This window comes from Arachis hypogaea, chromosome 4 (genome assembly GCF_003086295.3).
Source record: "Arachis hypogaea cultivar Tifrunner chromosome 4, arahy.Tifrunner.gnm2.J5K5, whole genome shotgun sequence".
In the NCBI taxonomy this organism is placed as follows: Eukaryota; Viridiplantae; Streptophyta; class Magnoliopsida; order Fabales; family Fabaceae; genus Arachis; species Arachis hypogaea.
This window is the reverse complement of record NC_092039.1, coordinates 125333983-125359616: the sequence shown is the minus strand read 5'-3', so window position 1 is coordinate 125359616 and position 25634 is coordinate 125333983. Positions and strand designations below refer to the sequence as shown.

Below are 25634 nucleotides of genomic sequence, written 5' to 3'. Positions count from 1 at the left end.
CATGACATTCTGATATGGATAGTTATGCCACGTGTCACAATGTTATTTGGCCACGTATTGCAACTGTATTTGTCCATGTGTCATCCATTATGCCATCGTTGTAGATGCACTAAATCAGTCCCTCACTTTACATTTAGTGACTCATTTTAGTCCCTGAAATTGAATGCCGTGCACCAAACTAGTCATTTCACCATTTTTTTCTATAAATTCAAAATTCTCAATATTTTTGAATGCATTAATTTCAATTCTATTTTTTCACATGTTATTCAAATAAAAGTGCTTTTATAAAATATTTTTTCTCTTGCGAATACCCTCACCGCCGACTTGGAATTGACGTGAAGGCATTTCAAGCACGTTCACTACTATTTCCGACATCTTTCAGTGCTTTTATAAAATATTTTTTTCTCTTGGGGATACCCCTAACCGACGTCTTGGAGTTGACGTGAAGGCATTTCAAACTTCCCTCATTACTATCTCCGACCTCTTTCGTTTAGACTGCAGAGATCAGAGATGATAGTGAGAGTGTTTGAAGTACCTTCAATCTAGCTCATTTACACATAACGAAAACGTGTATTTCATAAGAACAAAAAATATATATTTTTATTATTGATTTCTTGTTAAAAGCACATGTTTTCTTATAAAAAAATGTGTCCAATCAATTATATAATTATTTTTTATAATAACATACTTATATATTACAAAATTTACTAAGGTTAAATTATTAAAAAAATTATGTAATTAAAACTTAAGTCTTGAAAATTTTTATGAAAGCACCTGTATTTAAACGATATATGAAAAAATATCATTGAAATTAGTGCATCTAAAATATTGAAAAATTTCAAATTTAAAAAAAATGAGAAAAAATTGGTGAAGGGACTAGTTTGGTGTACGACATTTAATTTCAGGGACTAAAATAAGTCACTTAATGCAAAGTGAGGGACTAATTTGGTGCATCTATAACGATGACACATGAGCGAATACTGTTGCGACACATGGCACAAAAGACACGTGGCCAAATAACATTGTGACACGTGGCACAACTATCCCATATGCATGCCACGTGTCATTGGCCACCACATCATCTTATCATTACACGTGGCCAAATTATGGAATGACATATGTCACTTACCGTCCACATCATCAAGCCATGTCATGACGTCGTTAATAAAAAATGGGTCAAGGACTAATATGGTGCACTTTTTTCAATCTGTGCACGATTCCAATCTTAGGGACTATTTTAGGGTTTAATTCTCTTTTAACTCGTCAGACTAATGATTAATTTGTCATGAATTTGGACTCAATTTAAAAATTTGTCGTAGACTAATGAATTATTACATATTTACATATATAAAATAAAAATTTAAAATTTTAACACTTTTTTAAACGGATAAATAAACTAACAATCTGCTCCACCGACTCAAGTTAATTTCTCTAGTAGCTATTATTAGTAATAAATAATAAATGAAGTACAATCATTTTTAAAATATTTATTTTAATTTAATTTCATACACTATAAATAATGATGTTTCTTAAAATAAAAATAAAAAAATTAGGAATTCTATGTTATTACAAGTGATGGTTCTACTGATTTAATTTGCTAACTCTGCATAGAAAGGATGATAAATTATATTTAAAAAAATGAGATGGTAAATAGTCAATCTTTTAAGAAAATATAAAATTAAATAAGTCTTGCAAAGTAAATGAAATATACAATATATAAATATGATGACTAGATGACATGCATCTCATTCATGCACATACCTAGTCATACGTAAGATCTTCATTATTTGCCTAATTCAATATAATTTAATAGTAGGTTCTACTAAAATATTATATATTGTATCGTTCATAATATAGTACCAATCCAAAGTTGTTCAAGTACATGTATGTGAATTTGAGAAAAAAAAGCAGTGCAAAAGAATAGAGAAAATATAAGTAAGAAATGTAATGGATATTCCAAGGAATATTATTCCAATAGTTACCATTTTATAAAAAATAAAAATAAATAAAAAAAAATCTGTACTCACAGAGGGGCCGACCTCTACAGTTACCCAAATCTAATTAAAGGTAGCAGCGAATGCCATGTATGTTGGGATAGAGAATTTTCTTTTCTTTTTTTTCTTTTTCTATTTAAATATATTTTTATTTAATTTTACTTTTAAAACTGTATTGGTTTGGAGTTTGGACACTAATACTGTATTTAATTTTGAAAATAAAATAAGATAGGATACTGAGAATAAAATATAAAAGATATAAATATAAAAATTAGTATTTTTATATTTTATTTAATAAATAATTATAAAAATTTAATTTATTTTTTATTCTTACAAAAAAATTTTAAAAAATATAATAATAAAAATATAATTATAAAAATTTAATAAAAATAATAAAAAAATAAAATAAATTATATTTTTTATTAATATTTTTATGTTATTTTTATTAAAAAATATAAAATATACTAATTTAATGTCGATAAATATAATATCTTTATTCATATTTTATCGATAATTATAATTTGATATATATATCTATATCCCTATTTTAATATCTTATGTCTATAAATAATATGCACCAGACTAAAAGTAACCCTTAGCTTTATTCTAAATTTTAAAGGTTTAAGAATGACTTCAGCTCTATCATTCTTCATCAACAAACACCTAAATTTAAACTAATAATAAGTGCAGCTATGACCTTAAATAATAATTATTATGAAGCTAGGGAACTGAGATGACAAGTATCTAATTCTTGTGTGTGTTCGTCTCAAGAGAGAGAATGTATGTGTCATATATATGTATGTGTGTGTTCAGTAACCATTCGTGCGTGCAGATATATAATTTAATTTAAAGATATTTTACTTTATTTCGTACTAAGAATCAAAGGGTTTTATTTTAAAAATTATGAAAAAAACTTTATTTATTCTATCATATACTAATCAAGCTCAAGCATTTGCTTCAAAAAAAAAAAAAAAAAAAACTCCGGTCATCAAGAGATAGAGATATAATTATATTTTAAAGTTAAATTAGTCAAATTTTTAGTATATAATAAAACTGTAACATTAATAGTAAAATATTAATAATAATAAAATAAAATAAAAAGCAGGTCAGAAATTGAGTATACTAAACTCCAAATTAAAATAGTATAATGGGTTCATTTGTTTAAATTTTCAAAGAGAAGAAAATTTTTGTGAATAATAAGTACTTATATTTTTAGTTATATTTTTTTATTTCTAAAAAAATAAAAAAAGTTTCCATTTTATTTTATAACGTGCTTCTCCTAAAGTTGAACGATGCACCTTATTATTATGGCAGTTAATAATTAGTGTTTTTTTATTTCTTAAACAAAGAAAAAGTTATACTTCAATTCCTATTTATACAAACTCGCTAGCAAGTTCTACTTATGTGAATTTGAGTTCCATGGTTGAGTTGACAATTTGATCATGACTCATAAATTAAATCCTGTAGATTATGACTTATTATTAGTGTGAAAGTCACTCTTTTTGTAGCAAAATGATTGAAAAGTCCATTTTAATAATTAGATCAAACAAAAAATAGAGCAAGGTTTAATTTTTTAATTTCAATCACTTCTCAATCCTGATATTGATTCTTGACCAATCTAGAGGCCTCTTTAACAAATAATAAGATTTTTATGCCTCGTGTCATATTTTGGTTAGATAAAATAACTGTTTCCAAATAGTGTTTAAAACTTTAAATATATTATGTTTTTTAATTAATGTAGTAATGGGATATGATTAAAAAGAAATAAGAGAATAGTAAGTACTATTTCATAGTGCATATCTAATTGTTAAGCACTTTTTTTCCATTATTATTATTTCAAAACATTACAACGTGCACAAAATATCTTTGACACAAATAGTAAAAAAATAGACTCAAAATATACTTTAATTTTGGTTGAATGATTGATGGTTATCGTAAATAAGTGTTTTCTATTAAAAACATACAAAGGTCAATGGTTAATTAAAATATTTCTTAATCAAGAAAGAAATTATGTGTGAATAAATTCAGTGTATTCGAGAGATCAAAATCTTAAATTAAATTATATTAAATTAATTATTTTGCAAATTAGATGATGACATGTCATAAAATAGTTTAAGTAATCATGTGTCATTATTTAAATAACAAAAACACTAATCTTACTTAAATTGTGTTTTATAATTAAACCAATAATTATTTGAGATATATGAGTTTTTTAAAAAGGTACCATTTAAATAAAGATGTCTGAAACATCTTTTTTAAAGATGTTTTATAGTAATTAAAATTTAATACATATAATCAATTAAACCGTGTGTTATTTTTGTCGAAATTAGCGCAAATAAATTAATTTGACCGAAAAAATAGTGAATCAAATTTTAAATGGTCTAAATTAATATTATTTTTTATAAAAGATGGCTACAATACTCTTATTATAAAAAATAACTAAAATATTCCTATTATATATATATATATATATATATATATATATATATATATATATATATATATATATATATATATATATATATATATATCGAAAACTCTAAATCCTAATCCTACGACGATAGAGAAGTAAAGGGCTAAACTTTAGGATTATTAAAATTAATATATATAATAGGAGTATTTTAGTCATTTTTTATAATAAAAATATTGTTATCATTTTTTATGAAAAATAATATTAATTTAGACCAGTTTAAGATTTGATTCATTATTTTTTTTCGTTAAATTAATTTGTTTGGTCCAATTATAACAAAAATAGCACTGTCTAATTGATTATATATATTAAATTTTAATTATTAAAAAATATCTTTAAAAAAATACTTTTTAGATATCTTTATTTGAATGGCTCTTTTAAAAATAAAATCTTTCAAAAATTATTTTAAAGAAAGAAACAAGTACAATGTGTTGCAATTGACATCATTTGCATGAAGCATCTAGGCAAGCACAAAAAAGTATAATATAATCTTGCTTGAAAGCCAAAAGGGTACTTTTGTAAATCAAGGTGTATAAATTGCACTATAAATGCCCCCAACCACCACCTCACCCCATTTCAAAGCCACATAGAAAGAGAGATTAAGAAAGAAATTAAGAGAGAGATTAAGAGAGAAAGAAAGAAAGATGAGGCCATTAAGGAGTGAATCATCATCATCATCAACAACATCATCACCACTAACCAATGGAATCAAAGTGTGGAAATCTCCAATTCCATATCTCTTTGGAGGCTTAGCTCTAATGCTACTTCTTATTTCTATAGCATTGGTCATCCTTGTTTGTTCTTATAGAAAGAATTCATCAAATTCTCAATCATCATCATCTGAAGAAGAAGAAGAAAACAACAACATGAAACAACAATCAACAATGATGTCAAAGAACATGTCTGAGCCAGAGTTACTTGTTATCATGGCTGGCCAAAACAAACCAACCTACCTTGCCAAACCAATAATCTCTTCTTCTTCTATTTCTTATTCCTTTTCTTTACCATTATGCACATGTCAATCTCAACCAACTTCAATTACCACTATCACCCCTTCATCAAGTTCATCAAACTAGTGATAAACAACCAATTGCAATTACGGTCGCAATATTGTTACTACGATGTAGAACACATTATTATCATGTCTACATCGTGGTGACGATTGCGACTGTAATTGCAATTTAAAACCGTGTCAAAACACAAAAAAATCGATAGATTAATAATGTTCTTGCTATAGTAAGAAAAATTTTGGTATATGTAGATAGAGAGTTATTAGTAGTTGATGAATTCCTTTTTTCATATTTCAGTGATTTTGTTGAGCACTGAATATGAATACCGGAATGATTATTATTATTATCATTTGTGATGAGTTGGTTCTTATTATAATTGATCACGGCTTGTTCGTTCTTCAACTAATTAATTAATTGATGCATTAATTACAGATGTTGCTATGCTAATTATGCTTATTATTATTCATCTAATTAACCTTGATTATGAAATATAGAATTGAATGGATGATAATACGGGAAATTAAACAAGAAATTAAATTAAGCAAAAGAACAAAGCAACACTACCTATATTTTAGTACCTAACTACCAAAGCACTGTTTTTTTTTATATTCTTTTTTTTTTCTTTGGATTTGCTATCTTTGAGTCATGGCATGGAATTTCATTCTGTTTAACATAGTCCGTGCATTATTAAAAAAGGGTATATATTGGCATGTCATTCAAGAAAAAAAAAAAAGAAAGAAAGAAAAAGAAAGAGAAAGAAGAAGAAGGGTAATTTTATCTATTTCCTAAACTTGATTTCATTTCCACCTTCTACTTTTTTGTGTTTCGATTTAGCATATGATACCATTTGTTGTTCTTTTAGTTCGAGAGAATGTCATGACAAAAGACGAATCCATGAAAGCTAGAAAAATTATACTAATAATAATCTTAGAAAATTTTAATTTAAAATTGCAATTTAATAATCTATTATTATACTTTTGATTATCCCATTAGTTTTTCAACTTAGCACATCTTCACCAAAGATAATTAAAAAATATTATACACTAATTATATTATGTACATTAAAAATTAATTATCAAATTAATAATATATTTATATATAAATATATTTAAAAATAAATTAATTATAATAACTAATTTAATTACTAATTTTTAATATATGTATTTAATGTACGCCTCTACTCAAACATTGAGTGGAACATGAATAATGAGGTAAGGTAAAGAGAATCAAAATTTTACGAAAAAATAAAGTAAATTAAATTCGTAAAACGTAAAATTTTAAAAAAATTTAAATTTTAAAATTGTTAGACTTAATATAAATTTTATAAAATTGATTGATTTATTTAAAATCATGAATTTAGAATATTTTAAGAGTTAAGTCGAGATTTTAGCAACTATATTAATTAAAAAATACAAATAATGTTATAGTGTTCCTTCATGGAAAGATGAACATGCTAAATATAAAATCAAGAGATAAAAAAGAGAGAATAAATATTAGGTGGTTGGATGAAGCAAATAATAATAATAATAAATAATAATAATCACCGGCTACCATTTAAGCCAAAAGTTAAATGAAAGTGAGTAGGCACTAAAGAAAGGTGGAATTGGATAGAAGGGCATCTAGGCATGTGAAGGTGGGAACCCTCTCTCCTTTTATGTTTTTAGGCAATGCTTTTTTACTTTCTAAGTGCCATCAAGTTTTTGTCATTAATCTTCAAATAGGGCAGCGGCGAAACGTAGTTGTTTTTCTTCCCTCTCATTCAAAAAAGTGCTTTTTAGTACCCAAAAAATAAAATAAAATAAAGTGCTTTAATTTATTTTTTTTTCTTTTTTAGGTTAATTACCTGATTTCTGGTTTTTAATTTGTGAAATGTGATGCGGCGGGTTGGAGTGGCATTAAAAGGAGCCACTATATATTAGGTCAATGGATGGTCCACTACACTTGAAGCCTAATATTTATATGTGACTATGTGAGGTTAGTTTTAAACTAATCTCTAAAATTAATTATATGAACTAAAATAATATTTTAGATTTTAATTATGTTAATGTTGTATTTGAGATTGGAAAAAATACATCATGTTAATTTTTAATAGTATGATGATCAGTTAGTAAATAGTACCAAAGAATTAATATATTGTATTTTTGTCAATTTTAAAAATATAATTAGTACAATTAACATTTTAAAAGCTATTTTAATGTATGTGATCAATTTTAAAAATTACTTTAGAACTTAACTCATTTATATCTGTATTTTTATATTATATATTTTCCTTAATATATCTTTCATTGTATATAATTTATAAAAAATAATTATTTTTATTATTTCTAAAATTTGAACTCAAAACTTCTTAGTTAAATCATAAGTTGCTTGTTATCTTCTCAACAAACTTCGCTTTTATTACATTTACACATTATTGAATCAATAGACATATCAACATGATTTGTAAAGGAATGAAATTAGGTTAATTATTATGGAATTTATAACTTCTATTGTATGTAAAGTCCACAATTTTAATTTAAAAATTAAGGTAATTACACCGTTTTTTCTCATTTTACTAATATTTTTCATTTTAGAGGAATTTAAAAATGAATATAAATAGTCAAATACAAAAGTTGCTTTGGATTATTAAATTATTCTAAATACATAATTTAAAATGTTTAAATGCTAATGAAATTTATAAAGACTTATTCGTTTTAATTGGATTTTTGCCCCACTAAAATAGATTCATATTTTTTATTTTTACATTTAATTAATTAATATATAGTCACAAATTTATCCCTGTTAACCGTTTAACTTCTTTTGAGTAGACTTTTTTGAATTTAAGAAGGATTTATTAACAAAATAGTTATGAAATGATTAATATTCTAAGCTTATATCTTTCTATGACTAAAATAGGATTTTGCTTAATAATAATATAGGTTTAATTATTCTGTTGGTTCTTATAGTTTCGTGAAATTTTTAATTAGGTCCCTATACTTTTTTTTTTTAATTGAGTTCCTACACTAAATTTTTTTTTTAATTAAGTCCTTCTTAATAGTATTGGCTTAATTTTATAGGGATCTAACTAAAAAAAAAAGAATTAGTATAGGGACCTAAATAAAAGGAAAAAAAAGTGTAGGGACCCAATTAAAAAAAGAATTTGGTCCAAGGACTCAATTAAAAAAAAAGTATAAGGACCTAATTGAAAAATTCGTGAAACTATAAAGACCAATAGAGTAATTAAACCAATAATATAATACAAACAATTAAAAAGTTATATACATTATTGTTTTAACTTTTTAAGTGATTGAAATTTTATTAGGTGCTAGTTTTTCAAGGTGGCTGTAGCTACTAGCTAGCTACGGTAACAATCAATATCAATAATCAATATATATGCTAAAGAATATTCTAAGTATAATAAACAGTTGTATAATTTCTAATTGAATTTTATCCAATTAATTATAATTGATTAGTAATTTAGTGTTGTTATTAATTTTTCAGTTGTTACATACATGATGGGGAAAGTTTGTGAAGTAATTACTCTTCTGATGGAAGGAGAAAACTTTAGCAAACTATTTTTTAGTCAGTTCTAATATATAATTTAAAATGGGAAATCAAGAAAAAAGAGGAATTTAAAGTAAGCTAGCTAATTAGATTAGAGAACCGGATCCCAGAATTTATATCTTTGAATTAGATTTAAGCACCTTACAATTGAAATCTTTTAGTTAAAGGTATTTTAAAATAAAAACATAAGAACCAAACTGATAAATAATAATATCATAGATGCACATTGCCATAGTTATGGGTAGATACATCATATGGAGGTGCAAATTGCCGTAGTTATGGTCTTATGGATAGATTCATAGATAGTTAGATACAAAAGCAAAATATGAATTGAAAAGTTACAATGTCAAGAATGGGATTCGAACCCATGCCCTTTCGGACCAGTACCTGAAACTGGCGCCTTAGACCAACTCGGCCATCTTGACTTGAATGATAATAAGTTTCCACTTTTATTTTATTTATAATATTTTATTAAAATAATAACTTTTTTTGTTCAAAATTTTGAGCGAAAGCTATGAGCCTATGACACGTAGTTATAAAAAAAATTCCTATGTTGACATGTTGTGTCATAGAATCATCATAGCTCTGTTTGTTACAAAAATTTTAAAACTCAAAATTATTCTTTATTTTATTTGGTATTGAAACGGGCCAAAAGCCCAACTCAAATGCTTGGATTTTACGCACATCCTGAATTTAATCATATTTGGGCTCATTCTTAAATAGTCTGGGATAATCTTGGGCTTCAAAATCCACAACTCAGAATAAGAAGACTCACATACAATTATTTGACCAATTCAACCAAAAACATATAAGATTTTAATAGTAATTTAGCTTTTGTTACCACTAATTTGCTTCTGCTATGGTCAGTTAATTTTGTTTAAAGACTAGAGGGTTGACATTAATTAAAGTAGAGAACGAGTTAATGGTAAAAAAAAAAAGGGAAAACAAAAAGAAATGAAGAAAAGAATTACTTATTCTTTTCTCTTAATAATTTGATGAACATACATATCAACATGATATCGTCTAATTTTATTATTGTTGCTTGCATGAAATTTTTTTGTTGTTGTTCAATTCGAATTCAAAGCAAAAAAGAGAAGCTTAGTATAAGTGAAGAGGTCATTTTCGAGTTTTTTTTTTTTTGTAAAGTAGGGACACCTGTGATTGTAATAAATATTTGACCCAAAAAAAGATGCTTTATTATTATTATTATTATTATTATTATTATTATTATTATTATTATTATTATTATTATCCCAGACCCCCACCGTGTTCTAATATGAACCACACAAAAATAAATGGAAGTTGAAAAGCAGAGAGAAAGAGTAGATAAGGCCAAGGGTGAAGGAAATAGTGGTGGGTTTCAACCATAATCATGGTCATGGCTTCTTCATCAACCATATTGCCTTCATCACTCATCGCAGGAACAACCTTTTCAATTAACTCACCAGACAAGCAACGGTTGTTCCTTCCAAATGGTTATAATTACAGGTTACAAAAGAAGAGAGTTTCCTTCACTGTCACAGCAGCCAAGCCCCCTGCTGGTGTAAGCACTTCTCTTTTCTTTTATAAATTTTGTTAATTAGGTGATAAGAATACTCCTTAAAAGTTGAATAAAAAGTGTGTATGTGTGTTTATTTGTTCAGGTGGAATTTCCAAAAGTACAGCCACAATTTCAGGCTCCATTTCTTGGGTTCACAAGGACAGCAGAGATATGGAACTCTAGAGCTTGCATGATTGGAATCATTGGAGTTTTCATTGTAGAATTTGTGAGTCTTTTTCACATCTTCATTTCTCATTATAGATATATTGCTGTCACTCGAATAGTAACAGGATGTCGCTTTATTATTAGGTGATTGTTGGAGTGTCTAGTACTATTTGTCTAATTTATTAAAAAAAATTAAAAATTAACATTTAATTTTAAAAATATAAAAGTAAATTAGTATTAAATATTCAAAAGTTATTATATAAAAAATAAGTTAAGTAAAAGTTAGACATCAAGTTATATTATTTTAAAATTTATCTTATTATTATTTGAAAATGACAATGCGATGTGTATTTCAAAATAACTCAACTACCAAAATAAAATATATGTTAAAATATAAATATACACTAAAAATAAATTAAACTACATATATATTTATACACAAATATATTAATGATTGATTTTAGTAATTAATTTTAGTATACGAATAATATTTTTAATTTGTAAATTATAATATTATTCCTATATTTGATAATGTCACTATAGAAAACTTTTTTTTAATATTGTATTTTGACTTTTAGAGAAATAAAAAAAGTGACATTATGAACAGGAAGATAATATAAATTATAGACTAAAATACTCTTAATCTCTAATTTAAACTAAATTCTAATTTCTTTCTTAACATTTGCAATGTAAAAGTCATATTTTCGTCCTTAATATTTGCAACCTCTTGTTTTTATCTCACATTTTATTTTGTCAGGACTATAATCAAAATTCAATTTTTTTATTCTAAAAATATTCTTTTTTTTTTCTCTATTGTTATCCTTTTTCTCTTTTTTTTTTTCTTTTAATTTCAAATCACTACGATAGTCATTATGACTACTACAATTATAATTTTTATCGTTATTTAGTAAAAAATTATAATGGAAGAAAGGATATTTTTAGAAGAAAAAATTTTAAGTTTGACAAAAAAATTAAATTAGGTCAAAATAAAACGTTTGAAATAATAATAAAATGTTTCAAATATTATAGACAAAATTAGAATTTAGTTCAAATATTAGAAATTAAAACAATTTTTTACCCAAAATGATCATATATTTTTAGATTTTTTCTTTCAATTTTAACATTTTTCATTCTAACTACACTATTGATTGCATAACTAAAGCATTTTTGCTAAGTTGGATTATTATGAAATGTTGGTATATGTTGCAGATAATAAACAAGGGAATACTTCAAGTCATTGGAGTTGATGTTGGCAAAGGCCTTGATCTTCCTCTCTGAACATTAATGAAAAACTTTTGTCACACTCAATTTTTTCACTTTACTTTCGTGTTCTCTACGATCAATTTTCATAGTGATTTGTTATTTGGTACTACACGTTTCAAAATTATGAAAAAAAAAAAGTTAAATCTTAAAATGATATTTAAGATTGATGTCATACACTAAAATCATTTTTGAGATTCTAATTGTATTAATTATGTCTTTTGAGATTGACAAAAATGTACTACGTTAGTCTCTGACTTATTTTTTATTAACGACGTGATAACATGGCTTGATGACGTGGTGTGTTAGTGACATGTGTCATTTCATGATTTAGCCACGTGTAATTGTATGATGATGTGTTGACCAGTGACAGGTAGCATACTGACGTGGAAGGTTGCGCCATGCGTCGCAATACTATTTGTCCACGTATCTGTTTGTGCCATGTGTCGCAACAGTATTCGTCCACATATTATCCATTATGTCATGATTGTAATTTGTAAATGCACCAAATTAGTCCCTTATTTTACGTTAAGTGACTCATTTTAGTTTCTAAAATTGAATGTTGTGCACAAAACTAGTCTCTTAGTTTTTTTCTCCTTTTTTTTTTATAAATTCAAGATGCTTTTGTAAAATATTTTTTCTCTTGCGGGTACTTTGAACTGCTGTCTTGGAGTTGACATAAAGATATTTCAAGCACCTCCCACTACCATCTCTGACCTCTTTCGTCTAGACTGAGGAGGTCGGAGATGGTAGTAAGAGTGCTTGAAATGCCTTTAGTCTAGCCCATTTATACATAATGAAAACTTGTATTTCATAAGAAACGAAAACAATGTGTATTTGAGTTCTTGATTTCTTGTTTAAAACACATTTTTTGATGAAAAATTGTGTCTAATCAATCATATAATTTTTTTTATAATAACATACTTATATATTACAAAATTTACCAATGTTAAATTATTATAGAAAAAAATATATAATTAAAACAAAAACTTTAAATTTTTTTATAAAAACACTCATATTTAAGTGTGAAAAAATAGAATTGAAATTAATACATCTAAAATACTGAAAATTTTTAATTTTTTAAAAAAATGAGAAAAAACGGGTAAAGGGACTAGTTTGGTGCACCACATTCAATTTTAAGGATTAAAATGAGTCACTTAACGTAAAGTGAGGGACTAATTTAGAGCATCTAAAATAATGATATAATTGATGACACGTAGACGAATACTATTGCGTGACACGTGGCACAAGCAGGTACGTGGCCAAATAGCATTGTGACATGTATCACAACCATCTATATTAGCATGCCATGTGTCACTGGTCAACACATTATCATACCATTATACGTGGCCAAATCATGGAGTGACACGTTTCACTAACATGCCATGTCATCAAGTCATGTTATCACGCCATTAATAAAAAATGGAACAGAGACTAATATGATACATTTTTGTCAATTTCAGAAATGTAATTAGTGCAATTAGAATCTTGGAGACGATTTTAGTGCACGACGCCAATCTCAGTTATCATTTTTGGGTTTAACTCGACAAAATATGAATTCAAAAGTAAGTGTCAAGAATGGGATTAAAGCCCATGTTTTGTCATAGGGTTATTATAGCTTTGTTAGGTATTAAAACGGGCCAAAAGCCCAACCCAAATGCCTGGATTTTTTCATTTCCTAAATTTAATCGTATTTGGGTTCATTCTTAAAATAGTATGGGATAATATTGGGCTTTAAATTCCACAACCCAGAAATAGAAATTATTTGATAATGGGCTTAGGCCCCGATGTACAACCAAAAAAAAAAAGATTATTTGACAAATTCAACCAAAAACATACAAAGATTTTAATAGTAATTTAGCTTTTGTTACTACTAATTTGCTTCTGCTATGGTCAGTTAATTTTGTTTAAAGACTCAAGGGTTGACATTAATTAACGTAGAGAACGAGTTAAAGGTAAAAAAATTCATATCAACATCATATCGTCTAATTTCATTATTATTGTTGCTTGCATGAAAATATTTTGTTGTTGTTCAATTCGAATAATTCAAAGCAAAAAAGAGAAGCTATAAATTAATGTTGCCTTTTGAAATTTGAAGAATTATTATTTAGGATAAATGGCCTTGACCAATTTTATTGTCGTTTATACTTGAAAAAACCACTTCTATCTTCTTCCTTTTTTGTCATGGTTTTGTTTGTATTGTTAATTTGTTATAATGCTATTAGTTGATTGATTCCATTGCAAAGTCGTTATTTATAGTTGTTCTTTACAGCTTTCATCAACTACTCAAATTAAAGTACTTCTGAAATAAACATTTCATGTTTTTGGAAGCATTATTATAGTCGACTATTAGATGAGTTGTTAAACTTATTATACTCCTTTTTTAAGAGAGAATTGTCATTCAAACTTTGAAGAAAATAACTACTCAAAAGTCGTTTTATTTTTATTTAATCTAAAAAAATAAGTATACAAAACTAACTTTGAATTAGTTAGTGATAACTAATTTTTTTATTCTAAATTATTTTTTAGCTCTTATTTTTCGGAAAAATTATAATTTAGGATTTATAATTTAAAGTTTAGGATTTATAATTTAAGATTTAAAAAAAATTATCTGATATTGATTGAAAAAGATTTATTTTCTAATTGAACGCGATTAGCTTGTTTTTAGTTTAATTAAATAAATGAACTCTTATATAAATAGCAGCTAAAATCTTGATCTAACTCTTAAAATCTTTCGATATTACGATTTTAAATGAGTTTATCGATTTTACGAAATTTGTACTAAGTCTGACGATTTTACTATTTAAAATCTTGTTAAGATTTTATGTTTATGTTTTTAATTTACATTTTCGATTTCACGTAAAATTTCGATTTTCTCTACGTTATATTATATACCATAGTATTTTTTATTATTTATTTATTTATTTTTGAAATTTTGGCAAAATAAATAGGACAACTAACATGGTCTATGGGGTGAGGCAGCTTAATTGTGTAAGCAAGAATTGTGATTATTATTACATTCAAAGGATATGGAGCTAGGTACCTTATAAAGCCAAAAGATGGCTCAATTCAAGAAGAATAATGATTGATTACTCTTACATTGTGCTTGCTCAAATGTTAAGGAAAATTATTGAGTCAAATCTAGTTGAGGACTACTTAATGCAAAGATCAAATCTTCAATTGCTTCGCCTATACTTTGTTAACCTACATTCACCCTCTCTCTACTCCACTTCCTAATACATTACTTGTAACATAAATTAAATTTAATGCACTGCTCTTCTTATTACCGTTACTTGTCCAATAAAATAAATTAAAAGGCTTCCCTTCATATGTTTGAAATTCTATTAGTAGCGAGTTTAATTAAGTGATGTTAAAAATTTGAAACCAAGCTTGTTTTGCTCATTAATTATTTTTAACTAAAAAATAATAAGTAAATTATCAAATTAATTTTCGAAAGATTATTTATTCTTTAAATTAGTCTTCGAAAAATATCAAATTCATCTTGCAAAGATTTTAAATTAGTCATTTTATTACTTCCGTTGCTAATAGCGTCAAAATTTGTTGATATAACACATTAAGTGATATTGTAATACACACCTAGTAGTCTTAATTGGTGGCTAACATGATAAGTTTATAAAATTAGATCAAATCAACCACAAATTGAAGGATTCTAATGCCTCAAGTTCTCCCTCCAATTAGGTTTTGATTTGATTTAATTTTAAATTAGATAAAATTAACTCCAAATTGAGGGATTCCAATGCCTCAAGTTTTTCTTCCAATTAGGTTTTGATTTGATCTAATTAATTTCATAAACTTATCATGCTAATAATAGTGAATTAAAATTCCTATATGTGTGTTGTAGTATCATTTAACGTGTCACATTAATAAATTTTGGTGCCATCAACAAAGAAAATGATAGAAGGACTAACGTGATTAATTTTAAACCTTGAAATGACGAATTTGATTAAAAAAATCTTCTGGAGACTAATTTGAAGAACGAATGATCTTTCAGAGACGAATTAGATCATTTATCCAAAAAATAACCTATGTCTCACTTATGAATTAGGGTTAAGTACGATTTTGATTCCTAAGATATAGGTAAAAAAAATTTTTTGTCCCAAACTTTTTTTTTGCATACAAAATCATCTCTAAAGTTAAAAATCATTTTTTTACTTAAATATTAAAATTTTGGACCAAATTATCTATAACAAAAAATTATAAAATAAAAAAAAAGTAAAAGAGAGTGTTTCTGCTCCTACGAAAGAGAAGGAAAGAAGACGAAGGGGGAAGGAAGAAGAAGAAGTTGTAGACGATCTACCCTTATTTCCATTTCTACCACCACCTCCGTACGATTTTAGTCCTTAGGGTAAGAACGATTTTTAAACTAAGTCTAACCTTAGGGACGATTTTGTATATAAAAAAGGTTGAAAACGAAAAAAAATTTCAGTATATATTTTAGGATCAAAATCGTATTTGACCCTATAAATTATGATCAACACTAAACCACAAAAAATATATCCAAATTATTTTGATGCGGACAAAAATGCTTCTAAATTTTATTATCAACAAAAATATTTTTAAATTATTTAAAAATGTGATAAAAATGTCTTTTTTTTCTGTTAATATAAAACATCTTAATTCACAAAGGATGTATTTTTGGCATATTTTTTAATTATTTAAAGATATTTTTGTTAATAATAAAATTTAAAAGTATTTTTATCAATAATAAAATAATTCTGGTGTATTTTGGTAGTTTATCCTAATTATATTAAAGCTAAGACTTATGATTAAATTATATAGTTGTTGAATAAAATAAATGTATTTATCCTTTTATAGGAAAAGGCACCAGAATAATTCACTAACCGGTAATTGATATTAAAAACAAAGAGGTTTTGTAAAACTCATAGAAATAATACGAACAAATTAATATAATACATTAATGGTAGATTAGCAGCTCAAGTTAACATACATGTGATTATAATAAATATTTGACAAAAAAAGATGCTTTATTTTGATGAATTTAGTTCCCTGTCTCATAGGATTAAATGCCAAACTTAGTAGGCTTTCAAGGGTGGTCTAACTTTGTGGTTAGCATGATCACATCCCACCTAAACAAAGTTTAGCCAACAACCCTTTACCAACAATGACCTGCCATCATATAATAATATTCATATTAATTATCATAATGTATACACACAAAGTTTGTAGACCAACCAATCTATATTATATTAAATTAAAAACAAAAAAGAATTATTTAATTTTTAACTAAATTATAAAAAAAATATTTGTGTTGTTTAAATTACTGAATAATTGAATAAGTGCATTCTTGTTTTTGTGATGATCAAGAAAATGAAATTAATTCATTAGGTTGATGAGTTTAATTTTGATTCTTGAAACCTTCTCATCCAAGAAGATACTCCTTTATTTATTTATTTATTTATTTATTTTTATATTTAAGATACAGAGAATAGAACATACATTAATATTAACAAACACATGTACTTGAAAAAGAAATAGATTAGCCTGTTTACTATAGACAAGACAAAGAATTTTTTTTGATGCAATCATAGACACATGCATAACACAAAGTTAAAAATAAAATAAAAAATAAAAAATAAAAAATAAAAGTGGCACTGCTATAATTAATAGCATATTCAAGGACCATGATTTTACATTCTTTTTCTAGTTGTCAACCTTGTGCAATGTCCAACTGTATTATATGCAAAATTAAATTAAATTAGAGAGTTTAAAATTTTGATATAAATATATCTTATTTTTCTAATTAACATGACAACGACAGAGGTTAAAAACAATTATTATTTATAGATACGTTTTATGACCAAAGACTGCAAGCCCCAACATTCCTTTTGTTTATTTCATGCTCCAATTTTTTTTTTTCATTTTTTATAATTTTCTTTTTATAAGGAACCTTCCTGGTTCCTCCCTTGAATTTAAGCCTTTTGGAGCAAAGTGCTATGCATCTACCATTTTTTTTTTTTTTTTCATTACCACCCTTTTGGAGCCTTTAACTTTTGAAGCTCTATCTATTAATGTAAGTTTATAGTTCTATCTTCATTGTTCTTATTATGCTATAGTTCTATCTATCTATCTTCTCATATTTTTTTTTTCTCTATTTAGATATAATTATTATGGATTCATATAAACAAATATGGGGTGGTGGAGCTGAAGGATGTAGCAGTAGTGAATCTGGTTGGACTATGTATATTGAATCTCCAATGCAAGAAGATGAGGATTATGATGTTGGGTGCAGCAATGTTGAGAATGTTTATGATCATCATAATCATGATTATGTTAGTAATAGTAATAATAAAAATAATAATAATAGGAGAAAAGGAAAGAAAGTTGATGAAGAAGAGAGTGATGATTCAATGGCTTCAGATGCTTCCTCTGGTCCAATTCATTACAACAACAACAACAACACATTTTCCAAGAAAGATAAACATCAAGATCATCATCATCATCACCATGGAAGCAAGAAGAAGAATTCAAGCAAACAAGAGAAGAAACGTGTTGACAACAACAGAAGTAAAAAATGAGTATTCTTATTCTATTCTATTCTTTTTTATTATTATTATTATTAATTTTTTTTTCTTTGTATATGATGCTGGGATTTTATTGAACCATGCATCCTCAAAATTTGAATTTGTTTGTATGGAAAAGAAGAAGAAAAGAAAAATTGAATTTGTTGATTTGTTACTTACTCACACATCTACCTCAGAAAATATTATCTTCTAACATTTTTAGGTTTTCTTATCACAAAGTTTTAGATTTTCAGTTTCACATAATATATGTTGAATGATTATTATTTGTAGTGAAAAATAGGACATTTTCTAATGTATGAACATTCTTAATGTTGTTCAAGAACATGGTACCACTTTTCCAGCAATAGAATTGATGGTTTCAACTTGAAATCTCTGAGTTCCAAGAATGATAGATGCTATGGATTAGGATAACTAGGCGAATTAGTTAGTTATTAAGATTAGTTAGTGATTACTTAGGATATAAATAAAGTCTAATAATCAATGTAACTTAGTGAGTTGAGTTGAATTGAATAGTTAATTCCAAGAACTTTTTGTAGGGTTAATAATCGAATTGGAGATATTGTATGATAAGAATAACCTGAAAGATTTTGTTTAATCTTTTTAGTAACACCTTCTTCAGATTTTTATTGAATCTTATTAGTTTGAAAATAATGGAAATGTTCATGCCAACTCTGAAGAGTATGTCATGTCATCCATCAAGAAAGTGACACGAAAATGACAATTAATTCTTATTCGATTGTGTAGGGTTGGTTACATGAATCAAACGAATGTAAAATTTTCAAAACTATAGGGTCTAGAAGTTTGAAAAATATATATATACAAAGTTAACTGCTGCTAGAATCTTCAACACAAGACTTCAAAATACATTTATTGATTAATATACGCAAAGGTCTTATTGAGTTGGGAGATAGAAGGAACAGGAAAAATGACTCATAAAAATAATTGTTTTCTTTTAAAAACAATTAAAAAAAGAAGTTAGAGATGTGGCCAAAAGATTCTGGATAACAAGAACACAAGGGAAGAAAAAACTTAAAAGAAAAAATTGTATATTTTTCTATGAATAACTTAGGCAATAATAATTGGGGTGTGTCATGTGGTATTTGTGCTTCCAAATTGCAAATGGCACGAAATGGGGCATATGCTTTGCTGGAAAGAGGGTAAGTTTTTTTTTTTAATTTTTAATTAAAAAAAAGTTTCATGGGAATGACAACTATGTTATGCAATAAAAAGGTATTATGATTTGTTTCAGTGACAGGGCATTGGGGTGGTTTGGTTGGTTATGGTCTTTATGTTAATTTGTGAATGTGTTTGTGTGAGAGAGAAAGTGATAATAAAACTTTGTAATGAAATCAATGAATGAATGAATGAATGAATGGGACAGAAGATGCAACAGCAAGGCATTGCTAAGTTTCAGGCTGTATGATTGACATAAAAACATGATGCCACCACATAGACTTTCAAAAGAATCATACAAAAAGGTCACACACTCCTCACTTCTATATATATATAAAGTAAGCATCCAATTTTTTAAGTTCTTGAATGATCCATGTGATATTAACTTTCTTTCTGAAATTAATATCAGAGATGTTTTTGAAGATCTTTTTATTAAAAAAAAATGACAAATTCGTCTGTCACCATTTGATTGAAAGCATGTAAATTATTAGATTACTGTCACTATTATTAGATTAATCACAGAAAATTTAATGGAAGTTTTGCTGGAATTAGGATTGAACTGCTTAGTTTCATTAGGTGTTATGGAAAATAGGTAGTCTTATGTAAAATTTTTACATGTCCTTAACTTTGTTATAACTGACAATGGATTTTTTTTTTTTAATTTTATACAATCTCTCCCAATCCGACAAGTTAATGAATAATCAGTCTAACCTGCTGCAAATATGAGTTTCATTTAAAGGTCTGTCGTTGGCTAATATGTTGCTACATACACAAGGCGGAATTGAACCTTCTACAAGTGGACGAGTGAGTTGACCACTCGACCAACCAACGCGAGTTCATTATCTTATAGGGATCATAACAAAATGTCATGACAAGAAATTATTTGTTGAAGCAAAATGATATGAGCCAATGCCTTTAAGCCAAAAGAAGCAAACCATCATAGGCTTTTCTCAATTATTGAGCTCAAATAATTTGGCACTAGAAACCATTACAGGGTTTCTCAATCTTAATCATACAGCATATTATTGGCAATAAAAGATCTCAAAGAAAATTTAACAAATATCAAGTAGGTCAATACCAACAAAAAGATAACAGACAAGGTAGTAAAGAAAGGAAATAAAGAAGGTGTGAAGATATTATTACATATGAAAGGAAAAAAACAAATCATAGTTTTGTTTTTCCTGAAAGAAAAGCTAACTCATACAGGGACTGAGTGACTTAAAACCTGTAGTGGTTGGTAGGGCCTGAAAATGATGCAACAGATTCACAAATAGCAAGGCTCAAGCTAAGAAAAGAACAGATAAATTAATATTCTCTCTGTTCCAAAGTAACTGAAAATTTGGAATTTTGAGTTGGGACGAATTAGTAGATTAAGAAGTCAATATATTTAGACATGATATGTTGATTTTTCAATGGATTAACAGTTATTTTGATACAAATTTAGTAAAAGAAAAGTATGTACCTTTTTTGCTTTAAAGAGCAAGAGATTCCATAAGTTACTTTTGTTCTAACCAAAACTAACAAAAGGAGTTAAGTGGAGAAATTGGGAAACAAAAGTTGTTCATCTACTTTCTTACCTTGGCAAGGTACCAACAAAAAACAAAAAATGTTTGTCATCCTCCAATGAGAAGTTCCAACTTCCAAATGTATGCAAGATGCAACTCCCATTACCAGTGAAAAATAAGGTGTAATCCTTTCATTCCTTGTTGATAGTTGTTTTGATATCTTTTAACTTTCATAAAACGATGTATCTACATACATCTGAGTTATGAAAGCATAAAAAAATATATCAAAAGGACTATCAATGAGAAAGGAAGGCAGTAAACATTGTACTGTCGATTCGTAAATTAACGAATGACAAATTTTTACCATTCACTTTCATCTGGGGTTGGGTGCAGATATGCAAAAGAAGTTTGACTAAGAAGTAAGAAATAGGCAGGGATAGAATGAAAACAATAAAAGTTTTTGATCCGCTGCTTTATAATATCTTCAAGATATTTTGACTAAACTCTTTTACATTGTAAGCAAATCATAGACTAAATCCAAATAAGTAAATTGTTAAATGAAAAGTAACTTCCAACAGGGAACATCTTATTGAAATGTGAAAATTACAAAGGCACCATGAAATGGAAAATTTTGAATCAAGCTAACTGCATGATCAGCAAAGATGCAAGAATCTTTGGAAGACCAAAATCCAAGCAATTCATAAATGGATATATATAATTCGGGGGTAAAAAATCACCACATTGTAGCAGATATTTATGCTCAGCTCAGCACAAAGTCTTGAGCACGAAACAGTACATTTATTAGAAATTCAGATAGGTCCAAATACAGTAACCTAAATTTTTGATTGCTTGGCAAGCTTGAACCATTCGGTATGGAACGATCCCTCTATATCGATCCTTTCATACGTATGAGCACCAAAGTAGTCACGTTGAGCTTGCACCAAATTAGCCGGCAATCTTTCCCTTCTGTAAGTGTCAAAGTAAGCAAGACTAGCAGACATACCTGGGGTGCTGATACCGGAATTGATGGCAAGGCAAACAACTCTCCTCCAGGCGGATTGGCGATCAATTATTTCCTTTGCAAACTCAGGATCAACAAGAAGGTTTGCCAGATTGGGGTTCCTGTCGTAAGCCTTCTTGATTCTGTCAAGGAATATTGCTCTAATGATGCAACCTCCTTTCCAAATCCGGGCCAGTTCACCCAACTTCAAATCCCATCCTTTTTCGATACTCTTTGCACGAATCAAATTCATTCCCTGAGCATAGCTACAGATTTTGGCCGCATAAAGTGCTTTCCTAACATCATCGATCAACTGCTGCTTGTCTACGGATTGATCAGCCAAGATATCGCCAAAACCAGCTGATTTGAAGACCTTAGCAGCTTCAACTCTCTCTTCCTTCAACCCGCTAAGGAACCTAGCATCCAAAGAAGATTCAATAGTGGGAGCAGCTACTGATAACTCGGCAGCTTGCTGAACAGTCCACTTACCAGTACCCTTCATGCCGGTTTTGTCAAGAACCTTGTCAACAAGATATCCATCTCCTTTATCATCCTTAATTCCAAATATATCAGCAGTGATTTCGATAAGGAAACTCAGAAGTTCTCCCTTGTTCCATTCTGCAAAGACATTGTGTAGCTCCTCATTTGACAACTTTCCAACTGACTTCAGTACATCATAAGCCTCCGCAATCAGCTGCATGTCACCATACTCAATTCCATTATGGATCATCTTCACGAAATTTCCGGATCCACCTTTGCCAACATATGTAACACAAGGTCCACTGTCAGGGACTTGAGCTGCCACCTTGAGAAGAATGTCTTCTATGTATTTGAAAGCCTCAAACGAACCACCAGGCATCAAAGATGGACCATTGCGAGCACCCTCCTCACCACCTGAAACTCCCATCCCAAGATAAAGAAGTCCTAATTCAGCCACTGCTTTCTCTCTTCTTTCAGTGTTCTCATACCACTCATTACCACCATCAATAATACAATCACCCTTTTCCAAATAGGTAGATAGAGTCTTAATGGTCTGGTCAACAGGTGCGCCGGCCTTAACAAGCATTATTATCACCCTTGGTTTTTGAATGGAATTAACAAAAGCTTCAGGGTCATGGTATCCATAAACCGGAAGATTTCCTTCATGTTTTGCTCGTTCAACGGTCTCATCTACCTTCGATGTGGTTCGGTTGTAAACAGAGATGGGAAAGCCTTTATCGGCAATATTGAGAGCAAGATTCTGGCCCATGACAGCCAGTCCAGCAAGACCTATTCTTGTTTTCGGTTGAGCCATAATGAACTTCCTGTTCAATGGTTGATAATGATAATGCATATGAGAATTAAAGTAGGAAGGTTCTGGAGGAAAACAAAAATATGTAAACTACAATCAAAGAATACAGCAAGCACATAAAAAACTTTCAGCTTTATGAATGTGGGACTCAAGATGCCATCAATAAGTAAAACTTCTACCAAGTTCAATAGGAAGTATAATGACCTTGAACATGTTCCAAGAATGAAGACTATGATAATGTCGAAATGTAATCACTAATCAAAGACCAATAAACTTGATCATCAACCTATCTAAACATTGGAGTAATGTTACCCAGCAGATTGAGTTCTTAGGTTTCCCTGTCGAATGTCAATCAAACGTACAATTAGCATCCCAACTACCAAACAAGATTTATACTTTCCTAGATTTGCAGTTTCTGCCTCGAAATTCACAGGCATGCAACTTTTACAAGATCTCACATTCCAGTTATCTTATTTTTCCAAAAATGTTACAACACAAACAGCATAACCCCCAAACCATACTCCCTCTAGCTCAAATTAATTGTCAATTTTGTCTTTTGTACATTCATACATTAATATATCTGGATTGAATTTGTATCTAAAAACATTAATTAGATTTATGAATGTACCGAATAAGGTTAAAATGACAGTTATTGTGAACCGAAACTACTATCAACTGTATTTACTACTACAGGCAGAGCAGTATCAGCAAGATCAAGGTTCAATAAAATAATCTTCATCCCACAACTAAGTAATGTTATCAATCAGTAAGAAAACACAGCACAGCACAGCACAGCACAGCACATAGTCCTAAATTATCATCAACACTAAGATCAAAACCCAGAACAAGACCAATAAAATTCGGTAAAAGTAAGAAAAATTGCAAATTGAAATTCTGGGCAAGCAAATTAAGTCCATGATAAAGCACCAAAAGCAGAAAAATGGATCCCCAAATACAAGAAATAAGAACATAAAAAAGGGAACTTGAAAGTGCAGACCTGAAACTGGAGTCAAATTACAGAGAAAGAGAGATCTGGGTATGAAAAATAACAGATTAAAAGAGAAGGGTAGGTGAACTATATATAAATATAAGAGAGGGAAAAGTTACCAATGGAAAAAAATGACTTTTTTAATTTAATTATAATAATTCGGAGGTTGAAATAGAATCGATGACGGCTTAAGAGAAGAGACCAACAACCACCAACCAACTTTTTAAGCGGGTCAAAGTTGTTGTCTAACAAATGCGAAGGGAGGATTAGGTGAAATGTGATCAGAGGAATGAACACCGTTGATTAAATTGCTTTTTCTTTATAATTTGATTAAATTATTATTTTTTATTGCTTCTATTGTTTTTTAAGAAATAAACTTTGTGCTATATGAGAAAAATAGCTAACAAATTTTTTTTAATATCTCTTAATTCAAAAAGTCAAAAACAAATTTATCACATATTAAAATTTTATTTAAAAGATATGTTATTCGTTAATGAGTTACTGTATAGAAAATAATAAAATTTAAACTCTTAATATTTAATTAAATAAACAAAAAATATTTTATTTTTTTAAATTAAATAATAAAAAATACATGTAAAAGTAAAAAAGTTTAAAGGTGTAATTAAAATTTTAAAATATTTGTTATTCCTCCTAGATCGTAATCATAGTACCTCCTACTTTTCTTTTTATTTTTAGAAAAAATATCACGTGAAACAAAGATTTTTGTTTTATAAGCAATTTAGATTAAACTAATAATTAGATCACTAATTCGTTTAAGTAAATATAAAAAATTTAAATTCTATTTGATGCATGTACTAATTTATTAGTCTTTAATAAAAAGATCCAATACGTAGAAAAACTGTTTTATATATTAAAAACAAAGATATTTTTCTTACTTTAATTTTTTTGGACAAGTTTTTCGTACTTCTTGGAACATCTAGTAACTTATTTATGGCTTCGACGTTTTTGTCGAATGTCTGTTATTGACTATTTTCTATAGTTCAAACTTGGGTCACGATCAGGCCCAATATGTAAGAGATCTAGACTAGAATAAATGGATTAAACCAAATTGAGTTGGTCTAGTGGTTAGTTCATTAGTCTGTTTAAATAAGTGTCAGAGGTTTGAATCTCA

General features: G+C 27.8%; 2 protein-coding genes and 1 non-coding gene across 5 annotated transcripts; 1 reads left to right on the top strand and 2 right to left on the bottom strand.

The window, feature by feature from the left end:
- Window positions 1-9361: 9361 nt before the first annotated feature.
- Window positions 9362-9442, bottom strand: TRNAL-CAG (transfer RNA leucine (anticodon CAG)). The gene has a single exon. It is a non-coding gene; the product is annotated as a tRNA-Leu (tRNA).
- A 588-nt stretch (window positions 9443-10030) lies between these two features.
- On the top strand, window positions 10031-12556 carry LOC112797972 (light-harvesting complex-like protein OHP1, chloroplastic). Of its 2 annotated transcripts, none has more exons than XM_025841102.2 (3): window positions 10031-10560; window positions 10661-10783; window positions 11932-12278. In XM_025841102.2, exons 1-3 carry the CDS (start codon window positions 10390-10392, stop codon window positions 11998-12000), a joined length of 363 nt encoding a protein of 120 aa, XP_025696887.1. In that variant the 5' UTR covers window positions 10031-10389; the 3' UTR covers window positions 12001-12278. The 2 variants fall into 2 exon arrangements, with proteins under 2 accessions (XP_025696887.1, XP_025696888.1); XM_025841103.2 differs by lacking the exon at window positions 11932-12278 and adding an exon at window positions 12350-12556 and having other exon boundaries at window positions 10071-10560.
- A 9232-nt stretch (window positions 12557-21788) lies between these two features.
- LOC112797970 (6-phosphogluconate dehydrogenase, decarboxylating 2) lies at window positions 21789-24797 on the bottom strand. 2 transcript variants are annotated; one of them, XM_025841098.2, is made up of 2 exons: window positions 24512-24797; window positions 21789-23527 (listed from the first exon to the last, which is right to left on the bottom strand). In XM_025841098.2, the coding sequence occupies exon 2, from the start codon at window positions 23515-23517 to the stop codon at window positions 22057-22059; it is 1461 nt and encodes a 486-aa protein (XP_025696883.1). In that variant the 5' UTR covers window positions 23518-23527; window positions 24512-24797; the 3' UTR covers window positions 21789-22056. The 2 variants fall into 2 exon arrangements, with proteins under 2 accessions (XP_025696883.1, XP_025696884.1); XM_025841099.3 differs by having other exon boundaries at window positions 24622-24797.
- Between the last annotated feature and the right edge of the window lie 837 nt (window positions 24798-25634).

What these genes read in the sequence shown, in the direction of transcription:
- LOC112797970 (XM_025841098.2), bottom strand. Translation starts at nt 23,517, where the DNA reads ATGGCTCAACCGAAAACAAGAATAGGTCTTGCTGGACTGGCTGTCATG.
- LOC112797972 (XM_025841102.2), top strand. Translation starts at nt 10,390, where the DNA reads ATGGTCATGGCTTCTTCATCAACCATATTGCCTTCATCACTCATCGCA. An exon ending in CAGCCAAGCCCCCTGCTGGT is followed by an intron (nt 10,561 to 10,660) that starts GTAAGCACTTCT and finishes TTATTTGTTCAG; the next exon opens with GTGGAATTTCCAAAAGTACA. An exon ending in GAGTTTTCATTGTAGAATTT is followed by an intron (nt 10,784 to 11,931) that starts GTGAGTCTTTTT and finishes TATATGTTGCAG; the next exon opens with ATAATAAACAAGGGAATACT.